Below are 20,620 nucleotides of genomic sequence, written 5' to 3' on the forward strand. Positions count from 1 at the left end.
TATATTGGACGAGAATCCAGACGGGACCTTCATACTGCTCAGGCATTCAAAAAAGATGACCTTCTCTTCTTTGGTCAGAGCGTAGCTGGCACGACCTTGAAACCATTCCGGATGCCGGTCATCAGGGTCTTTCAAACGTTGCTGGTCCTGCCGTGCTTCCTTTGTATCATTTGTCTTCCCATACACGCCCAAGAAGCTTAGGAGGTTCACGCAAATATTCTTCGTAACGTGCATCACGTCGATTGCAGAGCGGACATCTAGGACTTTCCAATATTCTAGCTCCCAGAATATAGATTTCTTCTTCCACATGGCTGCGTGCCCGTCAGCTCCCTTCGGAACTGATTGTCCGCCAGGACCCTTTCCAAAGATGACTTTCAAATCCTTGACCATATCAAATACCTCAGCACCAGTGCGTTCCGTAGGCTTCGGCCGGTGATCTGCCTTGACGTTGTAATGCTTGCCTTTCTTTCTTACTGGATGAATTTTCGGAAGAAATCGACGATGCCCAAGGTACACGTTCTTCTTACAATTTGGCAAATGTACACTTTCAGTCTCATGTAAGCAGTGCGTGCATGCATTGTATCCCTTATTTGACAGTCCCGAAAGGTTACTAAGAGCAGGCCAATCGTTGATGGTTACGAAAAGCAACGCTCGTAGGTCAAATTCCTCTTGTTTGTGCTCATCCCACACACGGACACCACCCCACAGCTGTAAAAGTTCATCAACTAATGGCCTTAGGTACACATTGATGTCGTTACCGGGTTGCTTCGGACCTTGGATGAGCACTGGCATCATAATGAACTTCCGCTTCATGCACAACCAAGGAGGAAGGTTGTAGATGCATAGAGTCACGGGCCAGGTGCTATGGCTGGAGCTCTGCTCGCCAAAAGGATTCATGCCATCCGTACTTAGAGCAAATCTTATGTTCCTTGCGTCAGCTGCAAAATCTTTGAACCATCTGTCGATCTTTCTCCATTGCGTTCCATCTGCGGTGTGTCTCAACTCCCCGTCCGACTTACGGTCCTCTTTGTGCCATCACAACAACTTGGCATGCTCTTTGTTCCTGAACAGACGTTTCAACCGTGGTATTATAGGAGCATACCACATCACCTTGGCGGGAACCCTCTTCCTGGGTTTCTGGCCCTCAACATCGTCACCAGGGTCATCGCCTCTGATCTTATAACGCAATGCAGTGCATACCGGGCATTCATTCAAATTCTCGTATTCACCGCGGTAGAGGATGCAGTCGTTGATGCATGCATGTATCTTCAGAACCTCTAAACCTAGAGGGCAGACAACCTTCTTTGCTTCGTACGTACTGGCGGGCAACTCGTTATCCTTTGGAAACATATTCTTCACCATTTTCAGCAAGTTTTCAAATGCCGAGTCAGCTACACCTGCCTCTGCCTTCCATTTCAGCAAATCCAGTGTGCAGCCCAGCTTTTTCAGACCATCATCGCATCCGGGGTACAGCGCCTTTCTGTGATCCTCTAACATGCGATCCAAATTCTCCCTCTCCTTTTCAGTTTCGCAGCGTCTCCGTGCATCAGCAATGGTCCGACCAAGATCATCAACGGGATCATCCCGTGCCTCTTCTTCACCTTCCCCTTCACCTTCAGCATCCTCCATGAAAGTATCACCGAAATGAGCAAGATAGCTTTCATCGATGAAATCATCCCCTTCTTCATCTTCTTCCATTATAACCCCTCTTTCTCCATGCTTGGTCCAACAATTATAGCTTGGCATGAAACCGTGCCGAAGCAGATGCATGTGAACATCTCTTGAGGAAGAGTAACCCTTCTGATTCTTACAGATAACACATGGACAGATAACAAAACCCCCCTGCTTGTTCGCATTAGCCACTACGAGGAAATCTTTCAAACCCGTAGTGAACTCGCCGAAGAGTCGGTTACCGTACATCCATTGCCGATTCATCTGCATTATTATAATATAAAATATATAATTAACCATCATGCATTTGTTAAACTAACTAGCTACAAACAATATAAATTAAACAATGAACTGCACACATGCATATTTTATCAATGACACACATGCATGAAAGGTTCAAGTTGCTAACCGCGATCGAGGAGGAAAAAATAAATGAGGAACCTCAAGTGTGGCTCCAACACTTCATATCATGTTTGTTTCACCCTCTTAGGGTATTTCATCAAACACCTTGTGTGCATAAGAGGAACCAAAAGCAAACCTACACCCCCTTGTGAAGCTTGTGAAGAGAAGTGGCACGAAATGGCTAAGTGAGTGTGCTGAACTGGTATATATAGGGGAGGAGCTTTAGTCGCGGTTGGCCTGGCCAACCGCGACTAAAGGCCTTTGCGCACCTTTAGTCGCGGTTCGCCTGGCCAACCGCGACTAAAGCCCCTCACGTGCACCAGCTGGCCACCGAGCGCCCTGGGCCCAGGCCTTTGGTCGCGGTTCGTCTGCCGAACCGCGACTAAAGACATCATTAGTCGCGGTTCCTACACTTTCGCGACTAATGGGGCTGGACGGAAGCCTCTTTTTCTACCAGTGCACTACGGCGACACTGGAAGGGAGCTCTGCGGCTGCACGCACTGGATGACGACCCGGGCGAGGGAACAGAGCTCTGCGGTGGCCGTTGCACTCCTCACGGTGGCTGCTGTCCGACGAGCACGGTTGCGGGCGCAACTCCTGTCGACCTTGAGCACGGGAGGGACGCAATGACTTTTTTAATTTGTTTGTAGGACCCGATTGCTTTTGTTGAAAATTTACAGGGACCGAATTGACAGGAAAAGGAAAGAAAAGAGTAAGAAAATAAACACACGAGTCATTGACAGGCGGGACCCTCGTCCAAGTCAGTAAATTGTCCACATAGGCATGCCATGTCAGCCTGCCCACGTGGAATTGTTTTTGCCACATCATCCTGACAGGCAGGCCCCACCTGTCGGTTTTGCTGTTTTCTGGGCCAAAACGCAGCGTCAGTGCTCCGCGTTACAGATTAACCCCATTGTTGGTGGTTTTTTGTGCCCAGCCCCAAATATGGTATTGATCTGTTACCCTAGCCCATAATGTGGTGGTTTTGGGTAAATAACTCGAATTTATCATGTATACTTTTGTCGGGACTCAATGGAGCCGAGTTGCTATGAGAGGATCGCGGCCCTGAGGAGCATCGGGGATCATTGCGTCTATGCAGATGAATTCTGGCTCCTGCTCCAGAAGAAGAATGCCCCCATTTGCTACGTTTGGTTTGAGCCAACCCCCTGGATGGACATAACCCAGGTATAGCTACAAAAAAAAAATCTGCTTTTACATCAACGTATGCCGGTTTGAGTTACACTGAACTTTGTCATCTTATCCTGTTAAGTGTCAGATACCACACACACCTCTCTTCCCTTGTCTGCCCATATGGTCATTCTCACTGCAGTCCAGCTTGATTTAGCCTGAGTATCATTGTGCTTCTAAGCACTTTTAGTTTGGATCTCTAATCAGATTAGTTTCGGATGGTTCAAAAGATGCAAACAAATTCTTATGATTAGCGTTTGAATTTAATGAGTGGGGTTGGAATTATGATTTATTTTTCAAAGCGGCCTTTTCTGTTGCCCGGATCGGTAATAATCAGTTGTACGACAACAAAAGCTGGATGTGGAAAGAAAAAAACGAGTATGGACATCACCAGAAATCCAGCTTCTTACTATTGATCTCAACGGCAAGCTTTGGGCAAAAACCTGTTGGTACTTCATCACTTGTCTAGCAGTTTACCAGCATATACAGGCCAAACCAAAATAAAGCCAACACATAAACTTTCAGGAACCTCTTACTTCGCCATGCTCCAGAAATCATCAGGATACCAGCATCATCATCAGCAGTGGCTGCAGCAGATGTCGGTCTTGCACCATGTTCCTGCACGAAAGACATAGTCTTCCTCATCCACTTCTCAGCTTTAGTCTTCGGAACCTCCTGGTCCTTGGTGTAGTCATCGGCAATGGATTTATGACTTGAATACAATTTTTTTAATTATGAACCCATCTGTTCCCATCCGACCCAACCCTGTCCCAGGGATCATACAAAGGTTCCGCCTTCAAGGCGTGAGTGGGATCATCCTATGCACCCTCATCCATGCAACCAAACAATGCCATTTAAACTGAGCTTAAATAGAAAGATTGTGAAATTAGAAAATGTTTGGGCATGTCAGGTTTCTGTTGCTTTCATTTCCATGAGGAATATATTTCTTGCACTGCTGGTTTACTTGGTTCATGTTTTGGGGAATTGCTAACTATGCACTTTTCATCTTGGCACAACTCAGGCCATTCATTGCTGATATTTGCTTACGTCAAGTTTTTCCAAATTTGTAATACATTATCTACAAATGGAATGGTTGCATATATCTGCTCTATCTTTCAGGGGCTTCTGAAGACAATTTATGTCAACAAGATGGTCAAAGCTGGTTACATAGTTAAAATATTGATAGCAGATTGGTTTGCCCAACGGAACCATAGGATTTGCAGCAATAAATATGTAATAAGGAAAATTGGCTGCTACAATATTGAGATGTGGAAAGCAGCTGGCATGGATCTTGACAGAGTAGAGCTTGTATGGTTCTCAGATGTGTTGGAAAGGCATGCATCTGATTACTGGCCACTTGCCCTGGATGTCTCCAGAAAATGCACTCTAAAAAGAATGGCAAGGTATCCCCTTTTTATGCTAATTTTTGGTCCTTTTTCACTTTCAAACCCTTGAACATTGTGTTGCCAGATAGTTTCTCGTTCTGTAACAAGCAAGCCAATTTATTGTTTAATGAGCAGCTGTTGCACGGAAACAGCCCCATATGACCCGCGACTGCCTGCTGCTGTGATATTTTACCCATGCATGCAAGTTGCTGCTATATTATGTCCGAAGGTTGGTTTCCTTAGTAATAAATTCACCATGTCCTGTCAAACAAACATTACTTTACTTCGTTAGCTTCCATTTTTGCTAGGCACCTTTCGTTTTCCAACCTTTGTTGCTTTGTTGGCTCTAAGTAGAGTCATGGCTTATACAAAAACTGAATTTTGCAGTCAACTGAGGAAAACAAAGGTCCCATCATAACTGAAGCAATATACTGTAGGGGACTACATATTATTATTATGTTACATGAATAGGACAGACATGAGACTGAGCACCATTCATGGATACTTCTACTTGTGCGGCTACTTTAACAGTAGAGATTTTAAAAGCTAGACCAGTTCTTGTTTGTTCAGGTAGTGAACACAACACAAATACTCCCTCTGTTCCAAAATAACTGCCGTGGTTTTAGTTCAGAAACCATGTATCTGTCTTCTTCTGAAATGAAATGAACACGAACAGAGTTGGTAGCAAAAGGGGCAGGATTTCACTCCTTGACATAGTCACTGTAAGCTAGCACTTTGATATGAAGTAACCTGAATAGAGTTTGTAGCAAAAAGGTAGGCTTGGCATATTTGATGTAAGCTAGCACTTTGGTATGAAGTAGCCTTTCTGTACCACCGGCAATGTATCACAATTGTTTCTTTCGAGTAGATGCCTCTAAGCTCTAATTTAGATCTTGTGAAAATGTTTAGGTCACCATAGTTTTTTGTGATCATCTCAGTATCCCATTATAGAAAAATTATTTTAATGAATAAAGAAAATCATTTGCACCTGATACAAACAACTTGTGTTTATGAGCATCCTGCTTATGTGTATATAATCTTGATCCTGCATTAAATACACAAATCCTTCTGTTTTGTAGTTGCAGGCGGATATATGGCTCTTCAGCATGGATCAGCAAGAAATTGTCATGCTAACCAGAGAGTATTGTGAAGACATAAAAAGCGAAAGCAAACCAACTATTATGTTGCACATTATCTTGATTCTGGCTTTTTTTCTTCTTTTGCAGTCCTGATTGTTTATGATGCATCTTTCTGTTTGTACTTTGTTGTTTGGAGCTTGGATGATGATATTTATTTCATGAGATAGATCCTTAACTTGAAGTACAGATACACTACCTAATTTAGTAGATAATCCTTATATTGTACTAAAGGACCCTTATAACATGAGGGAACCAAAATGGAACATCTTCATGCACGATAAGGAGGTATGTGTTATAGTCATTCAGCAATAGAGAAGTTAGCGTTTATTGGCACAACTTTTGCATTCCAAGCTAAATTTACTTAGACTGTTTCAATTCTAGAATTTTCAGGTCAGTATCATGAGGTTGTCAATTTTATGTTAACAGGAGCCTGAAAACTCTTTACAGTACAGGAGCCTCTTAACTTCTGTATTTTGGTCCTTCTAAACAGGTCCGGACCTGGTATTTGAAGGGCCCTAGGCCAAACTTCAAAGTAGGGCCCATGAACTCTAGGCTGAGCTTGCATTTTATAGTGCATGCTATACGAAATACACGAGATATGGGCCCCTAATTAGCTTGGGTCCTAGGCCGTCACACCCACTGCCCTGCTCCAGGGCTGGCCCTGCTTCTAAATATGGGTTGAGTAGTTCAGTTTTGCATGGGCTTTTTTGGATAATCTTGCCATGTAAAAGGACGTAGATAGAGATGTTGCTTCTTGTACATTTTCTAGTTGTCAATCATTGCTTTCCTGTCCACAGTTTTTTTTTGGGTACAATAAGGTTGTTTGAAATTGCACTTCTGTATGTTGCAGTGCGCTTTGAATGGAAAAATAAGCAGGGCTGTCTGTCCTCCAAAAGTAGCAGTATGCAACCCATGTTTGGAGTACATCAAATATGTTATGTTCCCTTGGTTTGGGAAGTTTGAGGTAGCGCAGAAGGAACAGAGTGGTGTTAACAAGTAAAGTTCTTTGACACTTCTACCAAAAGTTGCTCGTATCTGTTTCTTGTGAAGCATCAAAGGTCAATGGCGTAATTCACCAGTAGAATGTTTGAAGTCACAATGATCAAATCTATGCAATCAGAATCTACAGTATATAGGACATGAACTAAATAAATTCTGGCTCGCCAAGGAATTACTCCCTCCGTTCCAAAATAGATGACCCAACTTTATACTAACTTTAGTATAAAGTTGGGTCATCTATTTTGGAACGGAGGGAGTATGTGCCAAGTGCTAACAATGCTGTAGATATCTACAAATCGACATTATATCCAAGAATTTTTGACATTTTTTTACTATATACAGGTCATTTGAATGCATGGAAGATCTTATTGTTGATTATGAAAGTGGCGATCTTGATCCTCTCAACGTTAAGTTGGCTTTTGAAAAAGGAATATGCAAAATATTAGAGGTAATTATTGCTTCCTTATGAGGTAGTATCCTTGTGCCAGGTTCTCTCCTGGCGCCACCACTCTCCGTCGCTGCTGCATTGGTCCAGGGAGGAGCAATCTCCACTCCTGGTGGCGGCATCGATCTTTATCTAGATGTAGTGGTAGCTCGTTCCTTATTGTCTCATGTGGCCATGTGTTCCTTTGGCGAGCTTCTCTCGTATCCCTATGGTAGCAGCAGCTTGTCTTCGTCTTCCTCGACAGCAAGGTCGTCTTCGCGGGCCAAACTGTCCGGGTGTGTATCCTTTGTCCTCTCCAAATTTCTGGCATTGATTTTGTTCGGACTTGAGCTCATTATCATTGTCAATCTCCATCCTCATCTGATCTGGTCGACTTGGAGGCATGGTTTGGCCATCTGCATCACCGTTCTGGCCGAATCTGTTGATGCCAGGTTGTGACTTTCTAACTCGTCTGGACCGCGCTGCCCGGTATCCTCTAGATAACAGGCGGCTCATCTTCTTCTACTGCCACTTGTCGCTGGGCTACATTAGCACGCCCTTGGGTGGTAGAAGCTACCCTGCAGGCTTGGCCCATTGCAGCGGTAGCCCTTCCCGTCGTCGGCAGCTTCCCCAGATCAGAGCTTGTTGCTGCTCTTTATCCAGCGTCATCGCCAGCCCGTGCATATCAATATATCATCACCAGCTCCCGGAACCGTCCTGCTGATGCTGGTGTGTCGCAGTCGCTGCCACACACCAGAGGAAGAGCTGACTGCAAGTTGCGGCGCTATCACTTGTACTGGGTGTCGGGCCTTGCTGCGATGTTGATGCTGGGTGAGGTTCTTCTGCACTGGGTCATTTTTGCCATGGTTCTACTGTCATGTTTGCTGGATGGTTTGTAGGGCTGGTTATATGTGTGCTGGTGTGCTGCTTCAGTTCTGCCTGCTCTTCTCCTCTGTTGTGCTGCATGTTCGTCCATAATCACTGTTGCTGCATCTTTGTGTTCATTGCCATCGTGTCCATCATCCATCTGACTCCATCCAAGTCATCTCATTTTGAATCTGTATGCATGGTGGGGAATTCATCCATTTCACCGTAAATCATTTAGTCACTTTTTGGGGGGTTTCCCATGGTCTTTTCAATTGAATCGAGCTCGGTGCCCCTATCATTGTTGTTGATGTGACTTTGCCCTCTCGATCCTTCCTGTAGCCTTTTTTGTGACCTGACGTTGTCCGTCGCCTTCTTACTGGTCACTTGTTGCTACTTTCGACATATCGCTTCCTTATCACCATCTGCACGACTTGGCCAGATTGTCCCTTTCATCTTGGTCAGGAGCACCTTCGTTGGCTAAATTAGGCAGATATTTATTCTTGTTGGTTTCCAACATCTCCAACCAAGTTGTCTGATGAACAATCTGTGAAAGCTTTGGATTACCATTTTGGAGGAGTTGGTACATTGGAATATTAAGGGTATAAGTGGGTGGCACCTCTAATGTGTAAGGGTAAGCACTTGAAAGTATGAGGGTAGTACCTAAATTCAGTTGCTTAATTAACAAAAAACATCCAGTTTAAAGGATTGAGGTTGAAACGGTGTTTTGTGGCATGTCCTTTTTGAATCAGTAGATGAACTTCTCGCCAAAAAAAAATTCAGTAGATGAACTGCTGAGGGGGATTTGATGGGTGCTTTCAGATATTTAAGATTTAGTTTTTGTTCAGATTTTTTTATAGTTTCCTGTGGTAATATCCAGGCATATTTAATATATATACGCAAGTTTAAGTGCATGCTGTTGGGGAACGTTGCAGAAAACAAAAAATTTCCTACGGTTTCACCAAGATCCATCTATGAGTTCATCTAGCAACGAGTGGTTGGATGCATCTACGTACCTTGTAGATCGCGAGCAGAAGCGTTCAAAGAACGGGGATGAGGGAGTCGTACTCGACGTGATCCAAATCACCGGAGATCCTAGCGCCGAACGGACGGCACCTCCGCGTTCAACACACGTACGGTCAGCGCAACGTCTCCTCCTTCTTGATCCAGCAAGGGGGAACGAGAGGTTGAGGAAGATGGCTCCAGCAGCAGCACGACGGCGTGGTGGTGATGGAGCTGCAGTACTCCGGCAGGGCTTCGCCAAGCTCTATGGAGAAGGAGGAGGTGTTGGAGAGGGAGAGGGAGGCACCAATGGCGTAGGTTAGAGGCCCTCCCTTCCCCCCACTATATATAGGGGGCCTAGGGGGCGTCGGCCCTAGGAGATGCAATCTCCTAGGGGGGCGGCGGCCAAGGGGTGGGGGGGCTTGCCCCCCAAGCAAGGGGGCGCCCCCTTTAGGGTTTCCCCCACCCTAGGCGCATGGGCCCTAGGGGAAGTGGCGCCCCAGCCCACTTTGGGCTGGATCCCTTCCCACTTCAGCCCATGGGGTCCTCCGGGATAGGTGGCCCCACCCGGTGGACCCCCGGGACCCTTTCGGTGGTCCCGGTACAATACCGATGACCCTGAAACTTGCCCCGATAGCCGAAATAGCACTTCATATATATAATTGTTTACCTCCGGACCATTCCGGAACTTCTCGTGACGTCCGGGATCTCATTCGGGACTCCGAACAACATTCGGGTTACTGCATATACATATCCCTACAACCCTAGCGTCACCGAACCTTAAGTGTGTAGACCCTACGGGTTCGGGAGACATGTAGACATGACCGAGATCGCTCTCCGGTCAATAACCAACAGCGGGATCTGGATACCCATGTTGGCTCCCACATACTCCTCGATGATCTCATCGGATGAACCACGATGTCGAGGATTCACGCAAACCCCGTATACAATTCCCTTTGTCAATCGGTACGTTACTTGCCCGAGATTCGATCGTCGGTATCCCAACACCTCGTTCAATCTCGTTACCGGCAAGTCACTTTACTCGTACCGTAATGCATGATCCCTGATCAGACACTTGGTCACTTTGAGCTCATTATGATGATGCATTACCGAGTGGGCCCAGAGATACCTCTCCGTCATACGGAGTGACAAATCCCAGTCTTGATCCGTGTCAACCCAACAGACACTTTCGGAGATACCCGTAGTATACCTTTATAGTCACCCAGTTATGTTGTGACGTTTGGTACACCCAAAGCACTCCTACGGTATCCGGGAGTTACACGATCTCATGGTCTAAGGAAAGGATACTTAACATTGGAAAAACTCTAGCAAACGAACTATACGATCTTATGCTATGTTTAGGATTGGGTCTTGTCCATCACATCATTCTTCTAATGATGTGATCTCGTTATCAATGACATCCAATGTCCATAGTCAGGAAAACATGACTATCTGTTGATCAACGAGCTAGTCAACTAGAGGCTTACTAGGGACATGTTGGTGTCTATTATTCACACATGTATTACGATTTCCGGATAACACAATTATAGCATGAATAAAGACAATTATCATGAACAAGGAAATATAATAATAATGCTTTTATTATTGCCTCTAGGGCATATTTCCAACACATGCCTACTGTTTTTTCTGCAGTACCAAAATTATTCGAGCACACGATAGCTAGAAACTTAGTAGAAATGGTGTCACTCAAAAGTTTCGCTACCAAATTTATGTAACATAGAAACCAAGTCATGTGCCAGAACCATGACATGATTTTGATCTTATGAGTTTCAACTATAGCCTACCCCAACTTGTTTGGGACTGAAAGGCTTTGTTGTCATTGTTGTTGTATTATTTGTATGCATGTGTAGACTTTAAAAAATATTTATTTGGACACCTAAATGTTTTCCTAAATAAAATTAGCTATTTTGTTTTTATTTCCAGCAACACTCGGTCCTGTTTTGATAATTCATGCCTACGGTTTTTCCTTAATTTCAGCATGTTGGTACCTGCCTGAACAGCAATGCCGAAGCCCAAGCTCTAATTATTGACCTTATGGTACGGTTATTACCCTAAACTTTTAATAAGTTACAATGATTATCTATATTTTTTCCTTGAAATAATTATGTATCCACTTCTTTTGGTAGAACACCTAGCGGATTACTACTTGACTAGTGATGTTTCAAGCTGACACTTGACAGCATCATTGTGAATTTGCGGTCTTTAACACAACATAATTGTATTTGTAAGTTGTAACACCACGTCATTTGTAACATAGGAGAGATTTAAGATACTAGGAGAGTAAGAGTTTGCAATTTCTTTGGTAAGCCCTTCTCAGTTGTACATGAGCACCTATCATGCATAGCCATCACTGATGGGGTAACGTGACAGTTAGGTGGTGGTTAGGGGGAATCTGCCATTCACAAACAAGATCAAATTTGAGCATATTAGTGAAATAAATTTAAGCAAAAGCTACAGACGCTTACGGCTTACCTTCTGCAACTCATTTTCAGGGTCATATCAGGCGAATAGAGTCCGTAGATATCCATGAGTTTCACTGGTAGAACAGAAGTTATCTGATCCTGTAAGTTTGCTTGGGAAGAACGCCCATATATTTATTATTGTGGTGCTAGAATGTTGTTTTCCTTCAAAAAAAAAGAACATTGTTTCCAAGGTATTACCATCTTTACCGCGACATGTATTTATAGACTTCTGGGACATTCTTTTTCCTTTCAGGGATATACTGATGCCAGTGGGTTGAGGAGATACTAGATCGCCTCAGGAGTATCACATATATTTGTGCAAGTGCAAGGGGATGCAAATTCTTTGCGATTTCCATGGTGCGTCCTGGGAAATGCAACGTGTAGAAGTAAATAGTATTTTTGAATTTATTATGGAAGACTTTGTAGCTTGGTTTTGGCCTTGTGTGATTCCAGTATCACAGAAATAAATGCAAAAAAGTTCACAAAAGACAGTTACAGCTAAGATAGCTGGTTCTCGCCTCATCTCTACAGGCACTCCGAAGTTTTCATAGTTTTTGGAGAAAAAGTCGGGCTCGCCCCTGATATCACCTAGGGCGCGCGGCTGGATCCGGCCGGGTCCATCTCGGATCCATTGGGGCTGCTCCGTTCCTGCACCACTGTTGTAGCGGGCTCCCCCATTTGCTTTGGTGTGAACGACATGGGTGGCACTCTCTGTGGAGCTTGGTGGTGGTCGGGGGCTTCCCTGTGTGGTGCGGGGCAATGTTGTTGGTCACCTCTTCTCCTGTCTGTCGGCCTGCTGTGGTTGCATAGGTCGGTGGTTCCTTGGCGTGCAAATGGCAGCCATGGATGCGGCTTGCTCCCCACATGGGGTGGGTTGTTGGGGAGGTCCCCCTTGTCCTACATCAGCTTCGGTGGGCGCTTGTTCGTTGGGTTGGCGAGCTTCATGGCTTCGTTGCGGTGGCCATGGATGCGACTTCCTATCACCCGGGAGGGCCGTGGGGGGTGTATGCCTTTCCCATTCTGGCAGGCTTCATCCTTGTTGTTCTTGTGGTTCGTGTTTGAGTGCTCCTTGCTATGTCTTTGCTAGGCGGTGCCTTGCAACCTAGTCGGTGGCACATAGGTGTCATGGAACCATCTCGGCCTCGCATGACCTTCGTCTTCTCCTTGCGACAGGTGGTGTCGCGGTGTTGTGCAGTCTCGGATGCATAACATGTGTTGTGGTGTCGTCTCGGCCTCACATGTATATTTACTCTGGGTAACAACAGGATCTCGCTTTAATAGTATTAATCAGCACATATGTTTACTTAGTTCCAGCCATGTACTAAGTATGATGATATCATATAACCTTATATATGCGAAAGTATGATATAACCTTATCTGAGCTAGAGCTCAAATGAGCTCGGATGAACAATAAAATTGAAAAAAAAATTCAAAAATCTGAATTGTTTTTTTGGTAAACTTTGACAAATGTTCTACTTCCTCTGTTCGTAAATATAAATCTTTTTAGATCTTACATTATGGACTACATACGGAGCAAAATGATTGAATCCACACTCTAAAATATGTCTATATACATCATATGTAGTTTGTAATGGTATCTTTAAAAATACTTATATTTAGGAACGGAGGCATCTTGATCAACAAGAGCCTCAAGTATGAAGTGGTAGACGTCAAGAGACGTGGGGACCGGATTATCTTGGTCAAGCTGGTAGTTGAGGACTTGGTTCTCAATGTTATCAGCGCGTATGCCCCGCAAGTAGGCCACAATGAGAACACCAAGAGGCAGTTCTGGGAAGGCCTGGAAGACATGGTTAGGAGTGTACCGATTGGTGAGAAGCTCTTCATAGGAGGAAACCTCAATGGCCACGTGGGTACATCTAACACAGGTTTTGAAGGGGCGCATTGGGGCTTTGGCCATGGCATCAGGAATCAAGAAGGAGAAGATGTCTTAAGCTTTGCTCTAGCCTACAACATGATTGTAGCTAACACCCTCTTTAAAAAGAGAGAATCACATCTGATGACTTTTAGTAGTGGCCAACACTCTAACCAGATTGATTTCATCCTCTCGAGAAGAGAAGATAGGCATGCGTGCCTAGACTGTAAGGTGATACCTGGAGAGAGTGTTGTACCCCAGCATAAGCTGGTGGTTGCTGACTTCCGCTTTCAGATTCGTGTCCAGCGGGATAAGCGTGCCAAAGTCGCTAGAACGAAGTGGTGGAAGCTTAAGGGGGAGGTAGCGCAGGTGTTCAAGGAGAGGGTCATTAAGGAAGGCCCTTGGGAGGAAGGAGGGGATGCGGACAATGTGTGGATGAAGATGGCGACTTGCATTCGTAAGGTGGCCTCGGAGGAGTTTGGAGTGTCCAGGGGAAGAAGAAGCGAAGATAAGGATACCTGGTGGTGGAATGATGACGTCCAGAAGGCGATTAAAGAGAAGAAAGATTGCTTCAGACGCCTATACCTGGATAGGAGTGCAGACAACATAGAGAAGTACAAGATGGCAAAGAAGGCCGCAAAGCGAGCTGTTGGTGAAGCAAGGGGTCGGGCATATGAGGACCTCTACCAACGGTTAGGCATGAAGGAAGGTGAAAGGGACATCTATAAGATGGCCAAGATCCGAGAGAGGAAGACGAGGGACATTGGCCAAGTCAAATGCATCAAGGACGGAGCAGGCCAACTCTTGGTGAAGGACGAGGAGATTAAGCATATATGGCGGGAGTACTTCGACAAGCTGTTCAATGGGGAGAACGAGAGTTCTACCATTGAACTAGACGACTCCTTTGATGAGATCATCATGCATTTTGTGCGGCGAATCCAGGAGTCTGAGGTGAAGGAGGCTTTAAAAAGGATGAAAGGAGGCAAGGTGATGGGCCCTGATTGTATCCCCATTGAGGTGTGGAAAGGTCTCGGGGACATAGCAATAGTATGGCTAACCAAGCTTCTCAACCTCATTTTTCGGGCAAACAAGATGCCAGAAGAATGGAGACGGAGTATATTAGTACCAATCTTCAAGAACAAGGGGGATGTTCAGAGTTGTACTAATTACCATGGAATTAAGCTGATGAGCCATACAATGAAGCTATGGGAGAGAGTCATTGAGCACCGCTTAAGAAGAATGACAAGCGTGACCAAAAATCAGTTTGGTTTCATGCCTGGGAGGTCGACCATGGAAGCCATTTTCTTGGTACGACAACTTATGGAGAGATATAGGGAGCAAAAGAAGGACTTGCATATGGTGTTCATTGACTTGGAGAAGGCCTATGATAAGATACCGCGGAATGTCATGTGGTGGGCCTTGGAGAAACACAAAGTCCCAGCAAAGTACATTACCCTCATCAAGGACATGTACGATAATGTTGTGACAAGTGTTCGAACAAGTGATGTCGACACCGATGACTTCCCTATTAAGATAGGACTGCATCAGAGGTCAGCTTTGAGCCCTTATCTTTTTGCATTGGTGATGGATGAGGTCACAAGGGATATACAAGGAGATATCCCATGGTGTATGCTCTTTGCGGATGATGTGGTGCTAGTTGACGATAGTCGGACGGGGGTAAATAGGAAGTTAGAGTTATGGAGACAAACCTTGGAATCGAAAGGGTTTAGGTTTAGTAGAATTAAAACCGAGTACATGATGTGCGGTTTCAGTACTACTAGGTGTGAGGAGGAGGAGGTTAGCCTTGATGGCCAGGTGGTACCTCGGAAGGACACCTTTCGATATTTGGGGTCAATGTTGTAGGAGGATGGGGGATTGATGAAGATGTGAACCATCAAATCAAAGCCGGATGGATGAAGTGGCGCCAAGCTTCTAGCATTCTCTGTGACAAGAGAGTGCCACAAAAGCTAAAAGGCAAGTTCTACAGGACGGCGGTTCGACCCGCAATGTTGTATGGCGCGGAGTGTTGGCCGACTAAAAGGCGACATGTTCAACAGTTAGGTGTGGCGGAGATGCGTATATTGAAATGGATGTGTGGCCACACGAGGAAGGATCGAGTCCGGAATGATGATATACGAGATAGAGTTGGGGTAGCACCAATTGAGGAGAAGCTTGTCCAACATCGTCTGAGATGGTTTGGGCATATTCAGCGCAGGCCTCCAGAAGCTCCAGTGCATAGCGGACGGGTAAAGCGTGTGAAGAATATCAAGAGAGGGCGGGGTAGACCGAATTTGACATGGGAGGAGTCCGTTAAGAGAGACCTGAAGGATTGGAGTATCAGCAAAGAGCTAGCTATGGACAGGGGTGCGTGAAAGCTTGCTATCCATGTGCCAGAGCCATGAGTTGGTTGCGAGATTTTATGGGTTTCACCTCTAGCCTACCCCAACTTGTTTGGGACTAAAGGCTTTGTTGTTGTTGTTGTTGTTGTTGTTGTTGTTGTTGTTGTTGTTGTTGTTGTTGTTGTTGTTGTTGTATTTAGGAACGGAGGGAGTAAGTGTTTGCTAATTTTCATCATGAGAAAACATTCTTGTGAGGCATGGCAAAAAAAAAGAACAAAATCAGTGCTCCAAAATGCTTTTGAAGGTAGCATTTTTAGAGCATTGATTTTATTTTATTTTTGCAAGCCTTCCACGAATGTGATCTCATAATGAAAATTTACAAGCACTTAAAACATTTATCAAAGTTTATCAAAAAAATTAGATTTTTTTTTGATTTTACTGTTCATCCGAGCTCATTTGAGCAGATACTCCACGTCCCTATATATGTTACCTTTCAATGCAATCTAAAGAATGAAGCCCTTTGTATGTAAGCACATGTGAAATACAAAAATGAAAATGTTATAACCAACACTAATACCCAGAAACTGGAATTAACGGTTACAGGAGTCGGCTCAGGTTTGGGACAGACAAACAAATGACATGCATCAGATCATAGTCAAATACATCACTGCCATAAAAATCTGAAACTGAGTACAAGATACCATACTCCAACCACACATCCAAGTGATGCCAAAATAACAACGACAAATTTCCTTTCACCGATCACATGATTTTGCTATGGACATATTTCATACATTCTGACACATTCTTATAGAAGAAGCTGCTCCAGCTAGCAAATATAGCCATGCATAAAAAGAATGCACATCCATCAAAGACACCGAGAGAACATGCTGGGGACAACCCACATAGGGTGCACCATGCTGCCTTGGCTCATTGAAACAAAGTTGTCTGGATCGGAGGCGGGCTTGCCCAGCTCAAATGCAGCCCAATGTTCAGAATCATGGGAATAGCAGTATACTCGGTTGCTCTTTCCTCCCCACCTCTTCGGGTTCATGAAAGATAATGGCTGGCTTCTTTTGTCGGTGCTGATGAAGATCGCCCAATTCCCCAATTCCTCCACCTGTACCCACTTTGGATGCCCAGTTGACTGGTCGAGGCGGAAGGCTTCAAAGGTATTCCCTCTCGCTGGAAATGATCCCCGACAACCGACCATGAGAAGCATATCCCCACACGCCACCAGGCATACATTGGCAAGATGCCGTATGGTGGACATGATTTCCTCCCAACTTACTATCATTTTTTGTATGCAGATCTGAGGTACCAAATGCACGGCAAAGAGCATGCCACCAGAGTCCATCCCAAAGATCTGGCCTCTGAAGGTCACGATCTGCTTGACCGTTCCATCGCAAGGACAAGGCCTCAACCAAGAATGACCAGCAACACGCCAGAAGAAACTGTGGGATCCATTGGTGACAAGGAGATGTGAGTTGGGTGACCATAGGGGAGCCGTGAGGGCACCGTAGTAGACCACGGTGTATTTGTCACCCGGTAGCTGTGGCGGTGAAACACTAACACCTGTAAACGCATCAACAATGAGACATGACCTGTTGCTGGAGAAGATGAGATGGCCATAAGAAGCACCCACAAAGCAGAAACGACCCAGAGGACTCTGGGGGTCGTTACTTACACGAGAAAAATTAATTAGGGGAATCTGAGAGCAAAGGCGCAAGTGTTGGCTGGCTAGATCAAGGACACGACGTGGATATTTGTCATCAAACTTTGGCGGCATACGGGGAGAGCGCACCGGGACATCAGGTTGGAGGAGGAGAGGCGGGAAGAGCGTCGAGAAGGTAGATTTCGATGGATACGAGGAGAGGGCATCACACCATGAGCAGCAGGTGGCAGCGAAGGCAACAATGTCAGAGAAGGAGCCCAGCAGAGCAACAATCGAATGAAGCAGGACATCTGGTAGATCTGCCCAACCTTGATGTCCAGACCTGGCAAGGACGCAACACACAACAGCGCTTTCTTCGTTCTGCAGGTTGCAGCTTCTCTGCAACAAATTACGAATTCAGAGAAAAATATCAGTACTAGAAGAATATGAAGTGGATGCTAAGAATTACATAAAATAGACTGACTGCTAAGTAAGAAACATGACAGCGCACACATATGGTTCCAGTGATGCTGGTTATAGGCATAGAAACGCCATGCATTATCACAATGACAATTTTTTTTACAGAATAAAGTGGCTATGTGTTGAAGAAAGCGGGACTAAATTACTGTTGGCATAGCAGCCCCAGAGTTGTAATCTGAAAAGTGTGCGCTGTTATCTAAAAACGCTCTTATATTATGGGACAGAAGAAGTAGTTCTGAGTGAGTAGTGATGCACTAATGTGTGAGCGCTACTACCAACCATGGAGGCTGGACCTCACGCGATTCGAACGGCGGCGATACATGGGCAATGATTCAGCCATGAGGAATCAAACTACTCCATGGGTTCCCTCAGAAAACAAAAATTTACTCCATGGGTTGAGTAAGCTACTGCTGGTCAAAGAGTGGGCATGGAGGAATTAAGCGAGCAGTAGGACGACGAACCTGAGCTAGTGCCGGCATCCTAGTCGAGGACGATGGATGCGCTTACTCTGCTTATTCCCCCCTCCAGTTGGGAGACTCCACTCAGCGACCCGCTCGCCCGTCGACCCCGGCCGCCGCAGCGCCGTCGGGAGCCTGGGATGGATGGGTTCAGCCCGCCGCTGATCGCTCGACGATGAGTCTCTGCCGATCGAGCCGCCTCCAGCGGCTACCTCCCAGACCCGACCGGGGACGGCGTCCCCGCTGTCTAGTCTTTTTAGAGCATCTCCAACAGTCGTGCTAAGCGCCGCGCGTAAAAAACCTGTTTACCGCGCGCGCTGCGGTTGGTTTTGTGCGTCCGCCTGCGCTGGCTCCAGCAGCCGTGCTATAATTTAGCGCGCGCGCCGCTCCAGCAGAGCGCAAAAATACAGCGCGCGCGACTCGCCGGGCATTTTGCATATATAATATTTTGAACAAAAATGAATATGTGAAATTTAACACAAATAAATTGATGAAGAAAAGTTCATGCCCACAAATTCAAAATCATGCCTACAAGTTTATCCAACCAAGTTCAAATGCAAACTAAAGTTCAAGACATGAAAGACACGTCAATCTTCATCTTCCTCGTCTTCGTCTTTGTCCTCATCTTCCAAAGACGACTCTTCCGCCTCCGAAGATGAATCTTCCTCTCTCTCCTCATCACGCACCGCATCACGCACTGCATCATGTGAAGCTCCGACAGTGTTGGCAAGATTTTCAACGGCATCTTCATGGGAATGTGTGTGAGAAGGCACATCGAAAGACATTGCACCCATGGCGACCGGAGGTGCACCCATGCCTCCCATGAGAGAAGCAAAACTCATGCCTCCCATGGCGGCCGTAGCGTCGGAGGGTGCTCCAAAGCCACCCATGCCTCCCATGGCGGCCGGAGGTGCACCCATGCCTCCCATGGTGGCCGGAGGTGCACCCATGCCTCCCATGGCTCCGAAGCCACCCATGCCTCCTATGGCGCCGAGGCCACCGCCACCCATGGCGCCGAAGCCACCGCCACCCATGGCGCCGAGGCCACCGCCACCCATTGCACGAATCAATGCTCTTTTTTGAAGCAAGACTTCTTGTTGGGCAAGATTGACATACTCTTTTTGCGCCGCATTGAGGTTAGATGTGTCCAAGAAGAACAAGTGCTTCTCCCATTCCAACAACTTAGCTCGCTCCTCGTTGCTCACTTTCCTCTCCTCCAAAGCCACCTTTCTCTCCTCGGCCGCCATCCTTCTCTCCTCGGCCGCCAACCTCCTCTCCTCGGCCACGGCATCTTGGTTCCTTGCCATTTTCCTCACCTCATTGGCTTCGACCCTTGCCTTCACAATAGCTTCCATATCATTTTTGAGCTCATCATCTCCTTTCCTCTTCTTCTTTTCGGTTTTGTCTTTCTTGCACCCATCCGGTCGTTTTGGCTTTGAGTATGAAACCGAGTTGGGTGTGCGGCTTCTCTTGCCGTCATCACTTGATGCATCATCCTCCTCATCATCATCATTCATCTCAATTGCTCGCTTCGGTTTGTTGCTCAAATGCAAATCCTCCAAACCATCACGCTTCTTCCATTTCTCATCATCCTTTAACACTTCATAGCAATGAGGCAAGGTAAAGACCCTGCCTTTCTTGATCTTCCCCTTCTTGGTTGTCCTTGTCTCTTCTTTGAAAAAGTTTTGTGCAATGTTGTTCTACAAGAAAAACAAAACAAGTTAGCACTTCGGTCACCAAAAACAAGTATGATGAACATATATGAGATGCCACTTACTCGATCATCCTCATTTGTGCCACTTGGGTTAATCTTGTCAACTGCCTTTTGTACGTCCGCCCACTTTTGACAATCCGAGTTGATTGTCGACCATCGGGACCGAAGTGATCTCTCGGAGCGGTCAATTCCACTCAAGTTGTGAGCATCAAAGTGTTCTTTCATTCGCCCCCAATACGTGTCTCTACTTTGATCACCTCCAGTGGATGGATCCCTCGACACTTGCAAATAAGTATGGCGCAGTAACTTGTCATCGTTGGTTGAGTAATTGCCCGCTCTTCCTTTCGGCGCCTCGACAATTCCCTCACCCTCCTCGTCCACCTCAAACGCATGGTCTTCGAAATGGATGTCATTGGTTTGAGACCAATGCGAATTGTTGGACCCAACACCCATAGTGGATATGTATGCATCATCGTTGAGACTACAAAGTTTTTTGAACAATGCAAATAAGCTATCTATATGTGATGATGATGCATTGAAAAAAT

At 45.7% G+C, this 20,620-nt stretch overlaps 1 protein-coding gene across 1 annotated transcript; it reads left to right on the plus strand.

Moving 5' to 3' along the window:
- The first annotated feature begins 3,105 nt into the window (after positions 1-3,105).
- Positions 3,106-11,989, plus strand: LOC119318988 (tyrosine--tRNA ligase 1, cytoplasmic-like). The gene is made up of 9 exons (XM_037593545.1): positions 3,106-3,258; positions 4,381-4,664; positions 5,323-5,368; positions 6,017-6,070; positions 6,636-6,781; positions 7,127-7,232; positions 11,073-11,132; positions 11,588-11,658; positions 11,811-11,989. Exons 1-8 carry the CDS (start codon positions 3,106-3,108, stop codon positions 11,636-11,638), a joined length of 900 nt encoding a protein of 299 aa, XP_037449442.1. The 3' UTR covers positions 11,639-11,658; positions 11,811-11,989.
- Positions 11,990-20,620: the final 8,631 nt, after the last annotated feature.

Source organism: Triticum dicoccoides, chromosome 1A, assembly GCF_002162155.2.
Source record: "Triticum dicoccoides isolate Atlit2015 ecotype Zavitan chromosome 1A, WEW_v2.0, whole genome shotgun sequence".
Taxonomy (NCBI): Eukaryota; Viridiplantae; Streptophyta; class Magnoliopsida; order Poales; family Poaceae; genus Triticum; species Triticum dicoccoides.

What these genes read in the sequence shown, in the direction of transcription:
- LOC119318988 (XM_037593545.1), top strand. Translation starts at nt 3,106, where the DNA reads ATGGAGCCGAGTTGCTATGAGAGGATCGCGGCCCTGAGGAGCATCGGG. An exon ending in ACTCTAAAAAGAATGGCAAG is followed by an intron (nt 4,665 to 5,322) that starts GTATCCCCTTTT and finishes GAACACGAACAG; the next exon opens with AGTTGGTAGCAAAAGGGGCA. An exon ending in CACTCCTTGACATAGTCACT is followed by an intron (nt 5,369 to 6,016) that starts GTAAGCTAGCAC and finishes ATTGTACTAAAG; the next exon opens with GACCCTTATAACATGAGGGA.